Below are 18,320 nucleotides of genomic sequence, written 5' to 3' on the forward strand. Positions count from 1 at the left end.
AACCCTCTGTAAAGAAGTGTTGCAGGTCATAGCCTCTCTCGCCACCTCCGAGCAAAATTACGGCATCACATGGGGTCTTCTAAGGCAGTGCTTCGAGAACAAGCATTTTATAGTCAGCATGCATGTCAAGGCCATGTTTGAATTCAACCAATTAGACAAAGAGGTATCCACAGAAATAAGAAACCTTGTAGATCACATCAATAAACATCTGAGGGCTATCCAAGCCATAGTGCAGCCTACTGACTCCTGGGATGCGGTTCTTGTCCACCTAATTACCATCAAGATAGACCTAAAGCTTCATATAGAACGGGAAGCATCATTACTGCAGGAAGAGATGACAAATGTCGGAGGGCTTCTTAGCTTCCTTCAGCAAAGATCCCAAGTGATGGAGATAGTAGTCTCTCATCGTGCTGTTTTCTATCACATCATGCAAGATCATTCCCAAAGACCAGCAGGTCAAAGGCGGGAAACATAGTCGTTTCATAAAACCGCATTGTTTCAAATACAAAGGATCCCACCAACTATATCAATGCAGTGTATTCTTGAAGAAATCCATCCCTGAGAGATATAGTGGTGTGAAAAGGCTTGGTGTATGTTGAAGACTAGGATGCCACAGCACTGATCAAAAGTGAACCCTCACCAAGGACATACAACTTTTTCCCGAAGGTTATTATTATGTTTGGTATTTCCCTCTCTCAAATGTGTTTCTTGTATTCTATGCATGTGTTTGTTTTTACACTCTTCCACACACTCCAAGTGTTCATCGAAAATCACAGCTATTCAAGGCGGGCAGAATGTTGGGTTCTTTCCCCCCTCCATGTCGCCTCCTTCGGCGAGTGCTGCCATGCTTGGGGTTTCCAAGGTTCAGCCTTTTTTGCCAGCCCCTTCCTCTCCTTACTCATGGTCTCCGCCAAGGGGACTTCAATCACAGTCTTTTGGAGTGAGGGCTCCCAGGCAGTGTCATTACTCGAGGGTCAGTAACCCAGACTCATCCAGGCCCTTGCCTTTGTCATGGGTGTCGATCATTGTTTGAAGAAAGCCGGGAGTGTGTGAACGCTGAGTTTTGCTGTGCACTTTCATTTAGCATAAGTTGGGGCACACGTCCTCTCGTGCACATTTTTGGTCCTTTGGGCCAGATTGCGTGCACAGGTATCCATTTTATACGGAAAATTCTCTGTCCTGTCTCTCCCATCCATTACCAGGTCACCCTAATTACCAATATCAGCAAACTAAAACAAAGTCACTCTAATTGCTAATATTAGCAAACAAAGTACAATCTTTCATTACTTATAAACAAAAATACTATTAGAATGCTTTTGAATTATAAATTTCAAAAAGGCATAAACTCACTAATCAGCAAAATGTTTCGAGAAACTGTTCAATGAAAAACTATTGCCATCACAGTTTTATCCAATACTGCCTGAGAAGTCAGGGGGACTATGCTGAGAAGAAGCTGATTTTTTTTGGAAAATGCATACATACCTTTATAAATCACATAAAAAGAGCTGAAGTAAAAAAGGTTTTATTACCATTATTATATTTTTATGAATAATCTCTGATTTCTGACAATTTAAAATGCAAAAGAACACTGATGAGCAAAGATAACTTCAAATAGTGTAGTCCATTTTCTTAGGTATTGGTTGCACTATCACTTGACAGTCAGTAATGACATTTTTTTTTGCTGGAATGACAAGGCCATGATTCATTTTGCACAGTGATACTATAAATTAACTTGAAACAGCTTCCCCAATTCCACCTAAGGCAAGATGATCCCTGACTGCTGCATCTAGCACATCCCGAACATCTTTACAGCCTTGAAGAGCATTTTGTAGAGCACGATTCATCCGATCCAAGTGTAGTCTTTGGCCAACCTTTTGAATGAAAAATTAATAAAGCTATAATATCTTCATAGTTGGATGAGTAATTTGATAAATTTTGAACGGGTAGATATAGGATTCACACCAACTTCCCATTTTAAATACCCCCGACTTTCCCCATTTCCATTTTCATTGTTAGTCTGATTCTTTTGAATTTCCATCATTAATATCAATGGAAAAAGTTGTACATAGGGATACATATTATGAAAAAAGTGACAAGGATTTTGTGAAATTATGTCTATTGTAGTAGTACAAATAAAGTCTAGTAGCACCAAGTAAGTGCTACACCATTGGTGCTAGGATAGAAAAAAACATACACCTTGCCACTAGAATACAGAAATACTCCATGCATTCAACCACCATTCACATCCTTTTGCCGAGCCTCTGGAGTTTTTCCTTGACTCCCATGACCAGTATGAAACCCAATGTTATGAGCCCTTACAGGGAGGTGCATTTCCACCTCATGCAATATTTTGGAAAATGATTGCAAACCTCCAGCCACCAAAATTTAAGTACTGAAAATATTAAATTATTAGTTAATCTCTAAACCAGCATCAACATCGATCAATCAAATTGGCCGTAAATTGCCATACCTGGCAACATAGCGCCCCGGGTCAGTACTAAATGCACCCTTGTAACAAATTATTCTACTGGCGGCCAAGCCCAAGGCACTAAAATTATCCATTGAAAAAATCGTTAAGTACCCATGATCATCAGAAAAAACCAATTGAAGAGTTCTTAATTTAAGTATACCAGGACTAGCCACGGTGATAACTTTTTCGGAGTAATCCGCAGTGCACAAATTGCACGGAAAATCCACAGAGGAAAATATCATTCGCCTCGACCGGGATTCGAACCCGGATCCCCTAATTTCTGGTCGAGTGATTTAGCCATTTAAACTACAGAGGCAACATTCTCCTTGGTAGAAATTTGAGGACTACACTAAGATACTACATATATAAATAATACAAAGGATATAATTGGATAGCATATAATAACACTAATTTCCACAGGGGGGAATGACGTCTTGGTAGCTTAACATGCAAAAAAACTTGACCAGAAATCGGGCGATCCGGGTTTGAATCCCGGTTGAGGTAAATGATTCTTTCCCTGTGGTTTTTCGCACTATTTAGAGAGTTCTATGCTCCGTCATCTTCTGAACTTTTCTAGCCAATTTGATACATTATTTAAATTCAAAGGTTTTTGTGAAAGCATCGTAGCAGACAAAAAAGTTATCAATGAAAGCATTGGTACTGACTTTCCTTCTGTGTAATGATCATTTGGTTCAAATACCACATCAAAACTGACCTAAGTGTATGCATGAAAAATAACATTTAGACAGCACATTGTCATGCCCATAAGCTCATGAAGATATCCCTACATATCAGAGTATACTAAATGAACATTTCTTTCTTTAACCCGTCAACGTGCGCCAACGCTTGTATTATGAGGTGAATTCCAGTCAATGCAACTTTTGCTCGCTGATTGGAGACATCTAGGAACATTTTTTGTGCCAAAATAGTGTTATTTTCAATGTGACATCTCCCGTTAAGCTACTGCTAATAATCACAGTGCCAGTGGTTGCAAAGCACAACGTTTGACAAGGTTGAAAAATATCGGCCAAGAGTTATCAGTGTTCCATCATGATTGAATTGTAAAAAGTGCTATCGAAATATGCTAGCAATTATTATCGAATTATGCTATCAATAAATGTCTAACAGTAGTGTAAAAATTGTCAATGGCATGTTCACCGTAGATATGACATTTCACGATCAAGCTATCAAGATCAAAACGGTGTGTGAAGTTAGTTATTCTATTATTTCAATGAATAGTAGTGAGAAAAGTCACCTGTGTCACTTGCATAGGCTAATTTAAGGCTTTAAATCAGTGAATAAATAGTTGTTTTCATCATAACGAGCTCTGCTATTGTAAGTTGTACGTGATGAATATAAGAATGGTAGTGACTTCCAGTTTTTTATAATAATTGTCTTTGTCTATTTCCCCATATATTTTTACAGTATATGCTAGTATATTGTTTATGGATTTACCTATATTTTTGAAATAGGTTGTAGCTTGTGTGTGTGTGTTGACAGAGGAACCGATCCGCGATCTTACATGTGGATTGTGTGCAGACTGTTTTGCTGTGAATTTATACCGTAGGACGGATAGGACTACCTTCTCCGCTAATACGGCATTGCCAAATTCAACATCACAGCTCGTAAGCGTATGATCCTTCTCCTCCAGTATTACAAGTTTCTTTTACATCTCGATTTGCCACCGACATGTAGCAATAATTTGTCATAACAAATTCCATGAGGGTCGTGGCAATTTTTGGTGTCCTAAAAAAAGGCTGGTGCCCTAACACCATGCCTTCTAGGCGGCTTGCTGGGTATTATTTACATAGATGTAAATGAATTTCAGGTGTACTATTCGAATGATCGGTAAGTTTATCATCCATTTTTCTGATAACTAAAACATACGAAGTGAAACGCTTGTACTTCATCATCCTGAGGTCGCATTATTAATATCCCAAGTAATAATCGTGGCACCAAAGCAATAGGAAAACTTGCTCATGAATAACAGAACAAAATAAAGTGATGATGAGCAGCTAAATACTCCCTCAAAACAAATTTTACATTATATTTCCCAACTCCCTACGGTTGTTTAGGCACCTATGACGTCACACCTGCCCTCGGCAATGCTTGGGTGTCTTAGCGCAGTGGTCAGCTGAGAGAAATTTTCCTCGATTGTAAGGCAATTTTTTATTTCTTTTGATGATGAATGGAGAAACTTCAGGTATTTTTGCGAGCTAATGTATCCATTTTACTTATTAAAAATAGTTTTTAGAGCAATCGAAACCCATGCAAGTTCCCCATTGTTGTATTTTGTTTTTACTCCCAAATATTAGAAGACCTGCCAGACCCTTCTGCGACCCACAGAAAGAAATCCTGGATCCACCCCAGCATTATGGCATTAGTTCAGCAGATAATTACACACAGGTGTAGAATCACAGAGTTCTGAAAGTCTTACCTGGCATAAAACTAATCTCCCCGATTCAGCCAATGCAGCTACTGTTATTGTAGGGCTTCCACTTGTCTCTTCACGATGGCTGGCATCCACTAATGGGACTTCCCCCTCTTCACGCTTCTCATCATCCCAAGAGGCTACAGGAGGTGGTGGAGCCAGTACTGTTGTACAGGAAGTGACATACTCATGTAATGGTATGCCAGCATCGATCAGGGCTAATGTAGCAGCATTCACACATGCTGAGTAGTTACCGCCATCAGCCTGCAGTACCTGTTTAATAAGAGTAGATTCTATAAATATTTTCAAAAGTCATGAATAATGATATCAAAGCAAAAATTTATGACATAAATGTAAATATTCGTGAACAGTCTTGAAAATTTGAGGAAGGATACAATCTACCATACAATACCAAACTAAATGTAGTTGGTAGTACAATGATGAAAATAAACACTCTCAAACGCTACTGTATTATATATGCACAGAAATTTTGTACCTTAAACCATTACACACAAATAGTGCTAATTGCTAATGGCTCTTAGCTTCTAGTACACTATGTGAGTCAGGATTATCTCTAATAATTTCTCAATGACTTATCATGATTCTATATTAGGAAAAATTACTTATGTCCATAGATAACTATTACTGTTATCCTGCCCATCTGACCACAGTGTAGGCAAAGCGAGAAAATATGGGTAGAAAGTGGAGAGAAGTCACATCCACGAACACAATTGAAGAGTAAATACATTACATGGGCACATTTACTTACCTCCACAAATATATCAATTTGAGAACGAGGATACAGCTCAGTCTTAATGGCTGCTTCAAATGTCTGTCGAAGATGTGATGACATCTCTTGCGATTTTCTGTCACCCCGAGGCCGTCTCTTCCTTTCACCAGTGCTAAAAGTAGCCATGCTATATTGGCAGTTTACCAGTACTTGATCAAGAAGGCGTTTAGCACGGCTGCCTCTAATCTACAAAAAATATAAGAAAATTATTAACTGTAAGCATACCCGAGGCAATTATCACAAAACAAAATTAAACAACTTGAATAATTATCTCAGTGAGCCATTGACCTCTATTATTTAAATTAATTCAAAGTCGCAATGAATCGTCATGGTGTATTTATTTCATCTTTGATGTGAGTGGCTCCAAGTAAATGTCAAAATAATCACTTACGTAACTAAACCTGATACCAATGACGAATCTTTCAATAAGGAAAAGAACTACACAATTTTATGAACAGATTGGCCAGTCAAATACACTAACAATATGAAAAGCGAGTTTCCAAAATTTCAGGTGTTACGTCATATTCATTACGGCTTGGTGGCATCACCTCAATTATGAAACTGGTCAGGAAATTCATGTTACAGTATACAGTATTTATGTAACATGTCACAAGCGATAACTAGACGACAGATTGACGTTGACCATATCAAGAAGTACAACAATTATCTTTCAACGGATAAAGGACTTATTCGCCGCCCTTAATTATCAGAGAGATGAGACAAATCTTTATCAGCAGTATAAAAGAGAGAAACAAACACATATGATACTAATTTGCATATTGAGAGACTATACCATCTCTTTCCCGGTCAAATTCCAGTAGCAGTAAGCAGAATGTATTTCCTTTCTTATTACTGATCCCATTATATATATCTCTTCAAATCAAAGCTTCATGAGTTTCTTTTGAAAAAGTTATTTTATTCTGTGGATGATTTTCTTCATCCATAACACCTTGCTTTTTACATGATGTATGGTAATACCTTGTAGTTTTTTGTATCTATGTATTTTTGTACGATAATTGACGTGTCCTATATTTGTGAGAACAAATCGCTGGACAAATAAATTATTATTATTATTAAATGCATATGATAGTTCAGGGTACAAGCCATGTATGCAATTTTAACATACTATTTATTGCCAACAATTTACGCCGGCTTGAGAATGATCAGCCACCAAAATCGTGTCACTATTCAAGGGTACTAACACACAGGGTCTATCCTTTATGATTTCCATGTAATTACAGAGATGAACGACAATTGTATGCCCTACCATTATCACAACATTCCACTTCAGCAACCAATTTTACCCAATACTCAATGCTTGATGAAGTAATATAATTTTTTTCCATCTATACTTACCTCGTGTGGTCCATAAACAGCGGCAAGAACTTTCGTATTTCCTTGTTCCAAATAAGAACTCCCGTCCGGTTGACTGAAAACACCCAGCTTACATTGAATCTTCCTTAGCTCATTCGTTCGACGGCCATCAAGCCTCAAACCTTGATCCGAAAGCAGATCGAATCCAGCCATTTTGGCGACCGCAGTGAATCCTTTCACCTAGCCGTTCTAACAATATATTTAGACCTGAATTATAGGCCTTACTTAAAATACAAACACATTTGAAATGCACCACGTTTTTCACATAAGAAATACCACCCTACAAAGTTGAATTTGTTTACGAAGGCTGAATTCAAATGCATTTTCTCACATAAATATCCAACTATTGATAAACAATTGAAAATTATTAGCATTGATTGAAGCTTAGGTGATTAATAAATTCCTTAAAAGACAATTAAAACTATAATAAATTTTATTTTTCCTTTCGAATACAGAGGTTAATACTTAGCAGTTTTCTTCCCCTGAATTGGATAGTATCGCTAAAATTCGATAGAATCGACGTGAGTCGAAAGTTTCGAGGTATCTTATAGCAGAAGTCAACAAGAAAGGGTCAGTGGGCGAGTTCGTGACGAACGAAGTTCAAAAAGGAAGACTTTGTGGTGAAGAGGTGACAATGGACTGTGACAACTCAGATAAAAAATTTAAGTTTGCAATTGATCGAGGTGGAACATTTACAGATGTTTACTCGAAATGCCCGGGTGGGAAAGTACGTGTGATGAAACTGTTATCTGTTGACCCAGCTAACTACTCTGATGCACCAACTGAAGGAATCAGACGAATTTTAGAGGAGGTAATTATGTAACGATATGTTTTTCAAAATCTTGAAAAAGAAAATAACGGGGCTTTTTATAATTTTTCTATTCACCCGTAATAATCGTCTTTAATTCGGTATGTATGCTGTAATTAGTTGTAACTGCGTAACTGCATGGCATAGGATCATGCGCTCGGTGTCATAAAACGACGAAAAAGAATGTATTTCCGTAATAGAGACACTATGCAACTACGTCATCTTAAAGAAGGGATATTTTTCAGAGTACAGGCATTTAATAGGCTTTGATTGTCCGCTTCTGAAGCTCGCACTACTATAATTTATTCATGAATGAGAATACGCTCTAATTATTAAGCCTTTCTTCATCATGTCTACCTAATCAGTCGCATTTGATGTCACCTTTTTAACAGAAATTGAAGAATGTTCAAGTGTACGAGAGTTATTTTGATGTTTTTACCCTGTACGTGTTGGGTGTTCTATAAATAAAGGTAAAACCGGCCAAACTATTTCACTATGACTTTTTCAATGAGGGCTATAACTTATTCCCTCGTTAAATTTTACACTATGCTCTGTGTTGTTCAACGAATTAGCCGATACCTATAAGCTGAACGAAATCTTCAGTAAATTTCTATTTTAGTCAGCTTTCACGAAAGCGTCTTGCCTCTAGTCTTTGTGGTATAAACAATTGATGAAACGACAGTTTTGGTTATAACCACATGGGTATACCTTTTTAAAACAAGAGCAGGCGCCATAGTAAAAGCCGAAAGGTGCCAACCAAAGCTGTATTTACCACACGGCGTCCACTGAGGCCGCCAGTCACGACAGTCTAAAGAAGGATAATTTTTACGGTTTAAATTTAGATGTTATTCGGTGAAACATTATAGGTTTTGCTGGGGGCATCAGGGACAATAAATACTTCCCAGATGCCAGCAAAGTATGCACCTAGGCAATTTCAAAGTCCGATGGGTAATGTCCATGCTCGGAAGCACATGGAAGACCATGGGCGAGCCATTGTTTAGGGGGAATGGGGTGGGCGTTTTCATCTCTTTCCGCGGCTCCTTGACGGTATGCAATACCTCTCAGCGATAATGCGCCCGTGCGTTATACGTACAGAAATGGCATTTTGATATTCAACGATTATTTTCAAGCTTGTGAAATAAAAATTTTCATTGGAAAGCTACCCTAAGGATTGGCATCTTTTGAATTTTTCGAGAAATTACAGAGAGGGAGTTGGGGAGTCGGCCGACCTCCTCCTTAATCCGCCACTGCCAGTGGAATATATGATACCCCATTTTTCTACTTTCTCATTTCAGTTGGACGGAACTTATGAGGGCGAATATTGTGGCCATGCATATTTGCTCACTTATGCACGAAGTATTTTTTATTGCTTATATTTTCTACTAATGATTGAGGAGAGTTTTCGTTTTTCGTATTAATCTATTTTTTATTGCCAGATGAAGTTTACAATTGATTAATAATATTTGGATTCATATATAATGCTACGTTTATTGATAATGAGGGCTATTCCTCAATATTTGTTTCGTTGTGCGAAATATCCACGAGAGAAAAAAATCATTCGCCTTGACAAGGATTCGAACGCGAAGGATCTAAGGATCCGGGGAGTGCGTGCTTTAGCCAGTTAAACTACCGCAGTGGATATTTGTGGACAAAAGAAAATTGTTTCGTTCATGCACACCGCTTCACAAAAATTATTTGACGAAAAATCTAATTATTGAACGGTACGAGGAAATCGACTAATATCTAAATTGATCATGAGTAATATAGAAATTAGTCGATTTCCCCGCACCCGATCCGTGCACGGATTCTGGGTAGTTTGCTTAATGGTCTGCGAGTGAGCAGATAGCTCGGGTTATATGGTTCGAGACTAGGGAGAATGATTTTTTTCTCATGTCAAACAATCCTTATTAAATTTCCATCCCCTGAAATAGGCAGTTTGAAATGATTTTTCCTTTATTTCCCTTGTTCGTTTCAAGGAAGCGAAATTACCGTAGAGATTTACTGGTGAAAAGAGGGGCCTCTCTCCTGACATGACGATCATTGGATGATTTTTACGATTTCAACTGCATTAAGGATGTCGGAAGCCTAACGACTTTGAAGAAGGACAGTTCATCACAATGAATCGTTCAACATATAATCTGGCGTTCTGCTTGTCTTTTTCCATAATATTGACTGTTGTGGAATGGCCGCTTCCCCTAAAAAAATATCTCTAACAGCCGGTCTTTCTAATGATTATAATGGTGTAATTGTCAATAGCGTCTTCGATGATTTTTTAAGTTGAGAAAAAATGTGGATCAAAAGAAAAGTTTTTTGCTGTATGTCAGGTGGTTGGATTAATATTTTTTTTCGCTTACTAAGATAGTTTTGCGCGTCACGATTGAAAAAAGAGCCCCGCTCTTTGATTCCGCAGTGGAAGGTTTATTTGTTGTCTTTGGAATTTGTTGTCATCTCGTATTTTTAAAGAAAAATGCTGGTGTAATAAGGGTTATAGTGTTGTTTGTAGAACGGCAAAAATAATACTTCGTATGGTATCAAACAATAGGGTGGTTTCCTATTATTTTTTTATTGCCTAAATCGTAACATTATTACTCCTGGATCACGTATTTCACGCTTTTAGATTTTGAAATGACGATATCTATTTTTCGCGATTAATTGTAGTGAAAATTTTCAAGCGCGCGAAAACGCGACGGCTAAGTATGAATGCCGAGAAAAACCCCGTGTGACGTCGTTCTGGTTCCCGCTGCCGCAAGTGAGGTGACCTTGGGGCGAGGCTTTGAGCGCTGATACGACGCAGGATGCTAGCAGGTAGCAGAGTACCCTGCTAGCTGGTACCACTTGGCTTGAATAAGGATTATTAATACCTTATCAAACGAAGAAAACTTTCCGACCTTAGCCAGTTTTAATAGGTGATTATAAAGACATGTTTCCCTGAGCTCTGTGCCTCATGCATCCATTGGAAATCTCAGACGATGTAAAACTCCTATCTACTCGTATAGAAACTAGGTCCCTGTGACGTCACGTGGAGTGGCATCGCATGGGCGCTGACCAATCTGGCCTTTTTCAAATCAGGTTAAAATTGACCCTTGCCATTCGTCTAAATCGGTATTTCGAAATAATTTGTATATTATGAATACACTAGTGGTGGGTAACGAATCGCAATCAATGCCTTTCGCTTTCTTTGATGAAGGAAACTACCCTATTAGCAAAACAAAATTATCTTCCAATCCGGTGAGCCTATTGCCGGCAATAGAATTACTGCTTTAATATATTTGCCTCAGAATAAGACGGATGAACAATACTGTATAATTAAAATTTATGCAATATCAGCCTGCCGAGGCAGCGCATCGTCAACGGAAGGAACTCCCGTAGCATCGGAAAGAAGGCCTTCCGGGCCCGCCTTGCAGGCAAAGGCGTACCCCGCGAGGGGCAGCTGCTAGAAGCAAAAATCTCAAAAGTCTTTAAGCAAAATAAGTACTAAATTAAAAAGAAAGTATTCAACAAATTTTCTTTATACCCATGAAAAATTATATGTATTAGTATAAGGTATGTAACTAAAATAAAACTATTTTTTCAAGGGAATAATCTCACACTCTAAGACAGCGCTGTTATAATTTTCTTAAAATATCGGTTTCATTCACCTTTTCCATGCTAAAATGTCACAACTTGGCTTGCCCGCCCCTAGACCATGGCTTGCCCCCCCCCCCTAGTTGCGATCCTGGGTATGCCCTTGCTTGCAGGCCTGCCTCCGTAGGTGAAGTGCTGCCTCGGTGGGTTTCTTCTGAGGGATTTTTAGGTTCCAATTATCCGGCGCAAAACAAAAACAAGCGTTCTGTTTTATCATGCTTTATCTTAATATAGTAATTTTTAATGAGATATAAGTAGTAAAACTAGAGTGGTTTTAATTTTGAAACAGTAATTGAATAGGCTCATTCTTCTCCCTCTTTTTCCCTCATTACTTGCTACCATTTTCATCTTTTTTACTTCTCCGCTCAACAAAGTATGCGAGCGGGCCGGATGAGGCACAAGTAAGAAAACTCCACGCGAAGCTTTCGTCTTTTGCCGCAGTAGATGACATATAACCCGCCTCTACGCTTAACTCTCTTCCCTCATGAGTGGAGGGGTCGGGTGTCGCCTGGATGAAGATGCATGAGTAGCCGAGGCACCTAGCGGATGTTGCTCAATCGTATTACATCTCCGTAATATCGTCTAGTCTCTTATTCACGGTGGTGGAGAAGCGTAGATATTCTAACTCCCTCACCATCTTCAAGTACTCAGGTGCACTCAAGACTGGATAGAAAAACGTGACGAGGGCATTAACGTGATCTGTCAAGAACTTCTAAGGAACAGTGATATACTCAATTGGAGTTTATCGGCTTTGAGTGCGCCATTTAAATTTTTTCGGGTCGGGGGAGATAGTAAAAATCCGTCAAAAATGTTGAAACAGGTTTCTAAAATTAGGATAAGAAATAAAATATTTTACAAAAAATAAATAAATCCGAAAGAGGACCAACTCCGGTATTTTAATAACTGATAACGTTAAATCGCTCTGTGTGGGCAGTTCCAGATTAACAATAGGACAACGTATGGAATTGTCTGTAGGACCCGATCCTTCGGAGGGCCCCCTTGGGTTATATCCTTTCTTTACTCTTCCTCTTTCCACCTGCCGTGTTGCCCCTTTGTTTTTACTGGCCCGGAGGCCGGTATGCTAATTCGTTACAGCATGCGGTATCTCCGCGCGTAGCCCAAGGGACAGTGGCGCCGACTCCATGGGGCCTGAGGGGGCCCGAGCCCCCTCAAAGATTCGTTTGGGGGGGCGGAGCCCCCTCAATATTTCAAGAAAATAATTAAGTTATATTATGCTTTGTGAAATCAAAAAAATATATTGGTAATTATTATTTCCCATGTTTGACGATAGTTACCTTTTAAAATAAATTCAACAATGTGTTAAAACAAATAATTATAAGGTGAAGCAGGTTGACTGAATCAGGTGGTGTGAATCATGATAGTGTTTCGGTGCTGCGACACACTTTGAATTTAACCTCTTCCCGGGGCAAGACCTCGGATATGGGCCCCCCCAATATTTTTTATAAGTCGGCGCCCCTGCCAAGGGATCATCTTCTTGTGATCAAGTTACGGGAGTGCATTCGCTATTCTTCTTGATAGCAGTGTCAGCGGTTTCATCTTGCTAGGTGTTTTTATATCTGCTTCTATTACAACATTCCGCGGGAGCCATTAGTAAGAACTGCCAGCAATGTTCATTTCGACGATAATAAATTCCATATATCTCTTATATTGTTTCCCCAGAATTTTTGTGGAAATTTTCTACATTGTTTTAAAATTCTCAAGTTAGTTTCCTGTAGACCTTGATTTTCCCATACCGTATACACTTTTTTCCCCTGTGATTCATCTTCACCGCAGGGTCATCTAAATTTCTCTTAATTATAATAGCTCAATTTTCCCACGCCACTAGGACTAAGCTTCTGTGAATATTAGTGTATAATTAAAATTTCTCCCATGACGCTAATGTCTCAGCATGCACCGTACATCCCTTTTTGGACAGCTTAGCCTGCCCGTATTCATCTTGAGTAATTTTGAGAGGGAACAATGGAAGGAACTATGATTCCCTTTCGGTCAGTCGTATTTTGTCTTTTTTGATGACGAAGTATTCATTTAAACAGTGTATCATCATTTTGAAATTTTAGGTTGAGTGGGATTGATGTTTTCAACATTTATTTGTAGCAAATATGAAAAAATATGTTTCAGGAAATACTGAGGTAATATTTCCAATTTAAACTTCAGGGAAATGTTAACTAGGATCTATCGTATCTAACGTGAACATGTCAAGGTTATAGCGTAAGTTTCAATCGAGTATACCTTCACCAAAACATAACAGTGGAGAGGGATGTATGTATCTTCTTAAGTAACGACATCATCCCATTTTTAAGAAACGAAATACTCAGATATTCTTAACACGATGGCAGAGTAATCTCATGCGAATCCGATCAATGCCTGCAAGCCCTCTCAGTCGCCGATCCGTGGAAGCAAAGGACGTCTTGCTGTTTGGAAATAAAGCGATAACGGAACGTCTTCTAGCATTATTTGGTGACTCTGATTTCAGCTAAGATAAGCGAGGAGTTTGCGATGTCATTCATCGTTGGAACTCGTTCCGATAGAGCGAGAATAGAACGATGCGACGACGTTCACTTGCAGTGAAATGAATTCCCACACACCGTGATGTGTTTGATACTAATGATAGTCACAACATTGTCTTCTCATGAAGCTTATCGTCGCTAAATCAGAAAGAGACGCTTACCCTTAAAAAAGAAATAAGGGTAATCTTAAAATAAAAAGTAAGAGGATCCTACTGGAATTACTGTAAACTATGTAAAATTATGCCCAACTATAGCTTATTCGTGCAAGATGTGATTGAATATGGATGACACAGAACCGTTTCTGTAATTATTAATACAAATTTCCATCAGTAAAACACCAGAGATAAATTCATTATCTTCGCCGATTATTGGTGGATGTTTCAATTTAAAAAAAGCCTGAATTGTCAGGAAAAATTTTGCCTCATAAACTTTGAAATAATTGCAATGAATAGTCAAGAAAATAGCTGAGAACCATTTTAGATTTATTTTTAACCGAAGAAATCGTAATCTAAAAACATACATTTTCAATTTTCTGTAAACTTATTCATTTTTATTTATGTATTTTTTCTATTTATAGTTGTCGAAATGTAATTTTGTCTTTATTGAAAAATAAATCTATACAGTTAATGCATACCTGTATGTACCGAGAATGATGAATATCTGCGGAGGAACTTATATGTACATTTGTAGGAAACTACCGCCGGTAATCTTGCGGCGAAAATTAATTTGCGGAGAAGGTTATGATTTCATATTTTATTCTGTGAAGAATATTCGTATTTTATTGTGTGCTTGCAGGTAAATTCGCAATGAAGGAAGCGGTGGTAGGGGTAGACTAGTGGGGCTATTGCTCCTTCCCTAATACAATATTATTTTCCGCTGAATGAAATTCGAGCCTTTGCTCGGGAGCTTCCTCAGGTAGTTACGCTTAAAAAAAAAATAAAATTGGCGTTTGATTGCTTTCCTTGACCGCGGTTATGAGTAAATTTATCCCCTTATAACTCTTACAATTCTCAACCTTGAAAAAGGGAAGTTTGTTATAGTATATGCACTTCGAATAAAAACGTCATCGCTAAAACCGGTGACAATTTTTGGCACTTCCAGGGGTTTTACTTTTTAGGTGGACTAAAAAGAGTTGGTTAAACGCTGCCTAACTGATTTGAGATGAAATGATATTATTTATTTATAATTTATGTATAATCCAGTCAAACCATTCTTTATTCAATTATGTATTTGGCAACGATTTATCGATCTAATCTCGCAGGTTCAGAAAAAAATATTTTTGACGATTTCGTACTGTGAAGTGTACTTTATTCGATAACGCGGATAAAATTTTTGATTATTATTAGTTTCCAGAGCTCTCCCAATCCCTACAATGACGTATCACTGATTTTGGCTTTTTGGAAACGTCGAAACTTAAATCGGAATGACAGGACACACACATTACGCCTACGTTGAGCGGGTTGCGTACTATCCTGTCCGATCATATAACTCGTCAACTCTCTTAAAGACAGTATCACATTTTATTCTATTAATAATGAGAATTTGTACCATGTACAGAATAGCGACGGATCGAGAGAAGGGTTAGGAGGGCTATTGCCACCCCTGGAGTATCCAATAAACACTACACTCATTCCTCGCTTAGCGCAATTTCGATTTAACGCAAAGTCGTTCCTCGGGGAAACATCCAACACTGTTAAGCCTAATCAAATGGCCTTAAAGTTCTCTCGACAAAACGTGAGCTTCTTCTAATTTCTCACAAAATTACTCTAATTTTACGTATATTAATAGCAATGCTTGGCTCAAATCTTTTTTGTTTATATATTCGTCGACATCCATGGCTGCGCAATGGTCAAAGGCATTACCCGTCATGCGGTCCAGATAGCAGAAAATGGAGAGCGTCGAAGCGATATTGCGCGTAAGTTAAAACTCACGACGACTTATTCTGAAAAAATAGTTAAAACGTCAGTGACATCAGCTGCACCAACTTCAACCTAGCGGTCAACACGTACGCGAAGTTCATTGGTGGAAAAAAACGGAAAGACTTCCAACTACCTGGATTTAACAAATGGTCAAATGATGTTCCTTAATATCAGACAGTTTTTTGTGCAAAAGATGTGGCTTTATTTGAATCTGTAAAAGAAGACGAGGGTGGTAATCGCTCCGAGACATTTACTAAAAGCTCCAGTTAGCTCCGGAATTTTAAACGACGAGCAGGTATTTTCAGTGCGGCGACATAAGGTGAATCTGCTAATGCTAATAGCGCAGTCGTCGCAATATTTTCTGATGAACTCCAAGCTGTGATTGAAAGTGGCTCCTTTCCCCCCAACTAATTTTTGATGTTGACGAGGCGAGATTGTTTTGGAAAAGAATGCAATCTCGTTCATTAATTTTCAGGGAAGAAAAACCTGGGTTAGGCTTCAAGGCATTTAAAAACTGTTCGACGTAGTTTCTTATGCCTCGGGGGACTTCAAATTAAAGCCAGTTATGAATTATCATTCACAAACTTCGCGAGCAATGAAATGGTACCTATTCAAACTAGCATTTGCCTGTCATTTGGATGAGCAACAAAAGGGCCTGGGTGGCACAGTAATGGTTTATCGATTGGTTTGAAAATTCGTCAATAGGGTGGTTTCCTATTATTTTTTTATTGCCTAAATCGAAAGATTATTACTCCTGGAGTACGTATTTCACGCTTTTAGATTTTTAAATGACAATATCTATTTTTCGCGATTAAATGAAAAGTGAAAAAATTCAAGCGCGCGAAAACGCGACGCGTAAGTAGGAATGATGGGAAATCTCTCCGTACGTCGTATTTCTGGTTCCCCCTCCGCCCGGTGAGGTGACCTTGAGGCGAGGCTTAGCGCTGATACGTCGCAGGATGCCAGCGGGTAGCCTAGTACCCTGCTGGCTGGTAGCGCTTGGCTTAAATAAGGATTATTAATACCTTATCAAACGAGGAAAACTTTCCGACCTTAGCCAGTTTTAATAAGTGATTATTAAGGCATGTTTCCCTGAGCTCTGCGCCTCATGCATGCATTGGTAACCTCAGACGATGTATAACTCCTATCTTCTCCTATAGAAACTAGGTCCCTGTGACGTCACGTGGAGTGGCATCGCATGGGCGCCAATCAGGCCCTTTTCAAATGAGGATAAAAATGGACCATTGCCATTCGTCTAAACCGGCATTTATAAAACGAAATAATTTGTATATTATGAATACACTAATGGTGGGTAACGAATCGCAATTTTTGCCTTTTGTTTTCTTTGATGAAGGAAACTACCCTATTGCCTGCAATTCATTACGAACCCCTGAGATAGCATTCATTTTTTCCTAGATGTTAGCCCACCCGCACGAAAGGATGGAATTCAAAAGCACGTACGAATTTTTTTAAGAGAAAAAATGTCTTTGAATGAGTGCTTACTATCTTTAAATATATTTTAAACTGTAAATGTTTGCATAAATAAGGTTTTCTAAGGCTATTAATTAGAGAACAAGAGAGAAAAGTAGGAATATGTATGGTTTATGGGCAATTCATACCCAACACCTATGCTACCGAGAACGCATCCCTATCTTCCAAATGTTAAAATGGTCTCAAATAACCCAAATTTGATTAGCGCAAAGACCCCAAAGAACGCATCCCTTACGCTAGGCAAGGCATGGGTGTATATAAAATGGTAATTTTGTTTGGACCCCCTCTACTGCTGGGAGGTTACCCTCGACGTCTAGGCGAGGCCCTTGTCTCTATGCTGGATCCGCCACTGGTACAGAATATGTATATATATTTATGTAAGAAGCGTATGTAAGGTACTGCAATTTGATGTTTTACATTTCATTCTCACAAATATAGCCAATTAAATAAGTGACCTCATGAAAAAAATAAAAATGCTATTGGTGATAAAAATCTGTGTTATGGCATCATTCTATCCCTGCTATGAATACAATGTCAAATCTAGATTCTTACATGTCATGTCACTCCAAGCAGAGCATTTTTAGAAATAGCCACCCCACACATGGGCATACCCATATTAGGGGGCAGCTGCCCCCCCTAGAAGTAAAAATAAAAAAAATCTTTAAGGAAAATCAGACTGGATTAAATCAATTGAAGCAATGAGAAAAATGTCATCATACCAATTGCCTATCAGGGCAGTCTACTTTCATGTGGCTTATCCTTGACCAAATGTTTGGTTTCAATATCCTGGTTTGGAGTTTTATTTAGATTCACATGAATTTTGCATTTTTAAGGCTACTTAAGACAATGGATTATAATTTCTAGGAATCACTATGTCACTTGCTC

The 18,320-nt window shown here is 38.5% G+C and overlaps 2 protein-coding genes across 3 annotated transcripts in view; one reads left to right on the top strand and one right to left on the bottom strand.

Moving 5' to 3' along the window:
- Window positions 1–1,509: 1,509 nt before the first annotated feature.
- LOC124156138 (exosome complex component RRP41) lies at window positions 1,510–7,503 on the bottom strand. Of its 2 annotated transcripts, XM_046530483.1 has the most exons (5): window positions 7,350–7,503; window positions 7,048–7,254; window positions 5,671–5,877; window positions 4,908–5,174; window positions 1,510–1,871 (listed from the first exon to the last, which is right to left on the bottom strand). In XM_046530483.1, exons 2-5 carry the CDS (start codon window positions 7,216–7,218, stop codon window positions 1,728–1,730), a joined length of 789 nt encoding a protein of 262 aa, XP_046386439.1. In that variant the 5' UTR covers window positions 7,219–7,254; window positions 7,350–7,503; the 3' UTR covers window positions 1,510–1,727. The 2 variants fall into 2 exon arrangements, with proteins under 2 accessions (XP_046386439.1, XP_046386438.1); XM_046530482.1 differs by lacking the exon at window positions 7,350–7,503 and having other exon boundaries at window positions 7,048–7,338.
- Window positions 7,504–7,609: 106 nt separating this feature from the next.
- LOC124156136 (5-oxoprolinase) overlaps window positions 7,610–18,320 on the top strand; it is a 175,593-nt gene continuing 164,882 nt past the window's right edge. Inside the window, exon 1 of the mRNA XM_046530479.1 lies at window positions 7,610–7,876. Coding sequence (XP_046386435.1) covers window positions 7,700–7,876 — 177 coding nt within the window. The 5' untranslated portion in view covers window positions 7,610–7,699. The remainder of the gene's footprint in view (window positions 7,877–18,320) is intronic.

Source organism: Ischnura elegans, chromosome 3 (genome assembly GCF_921293095.1).
Source record: "Ischnura elegans chromosome 3, ioIscEleg1.1, whole genome shotgun sequence".
In the NCBI taxonomy this organism is placed as follows: Eukaryota; Metazoa; Arthropoda; class Insecta; order Odonata; family Coenagrionidae; genus Ischnura; species Ischnura elegans.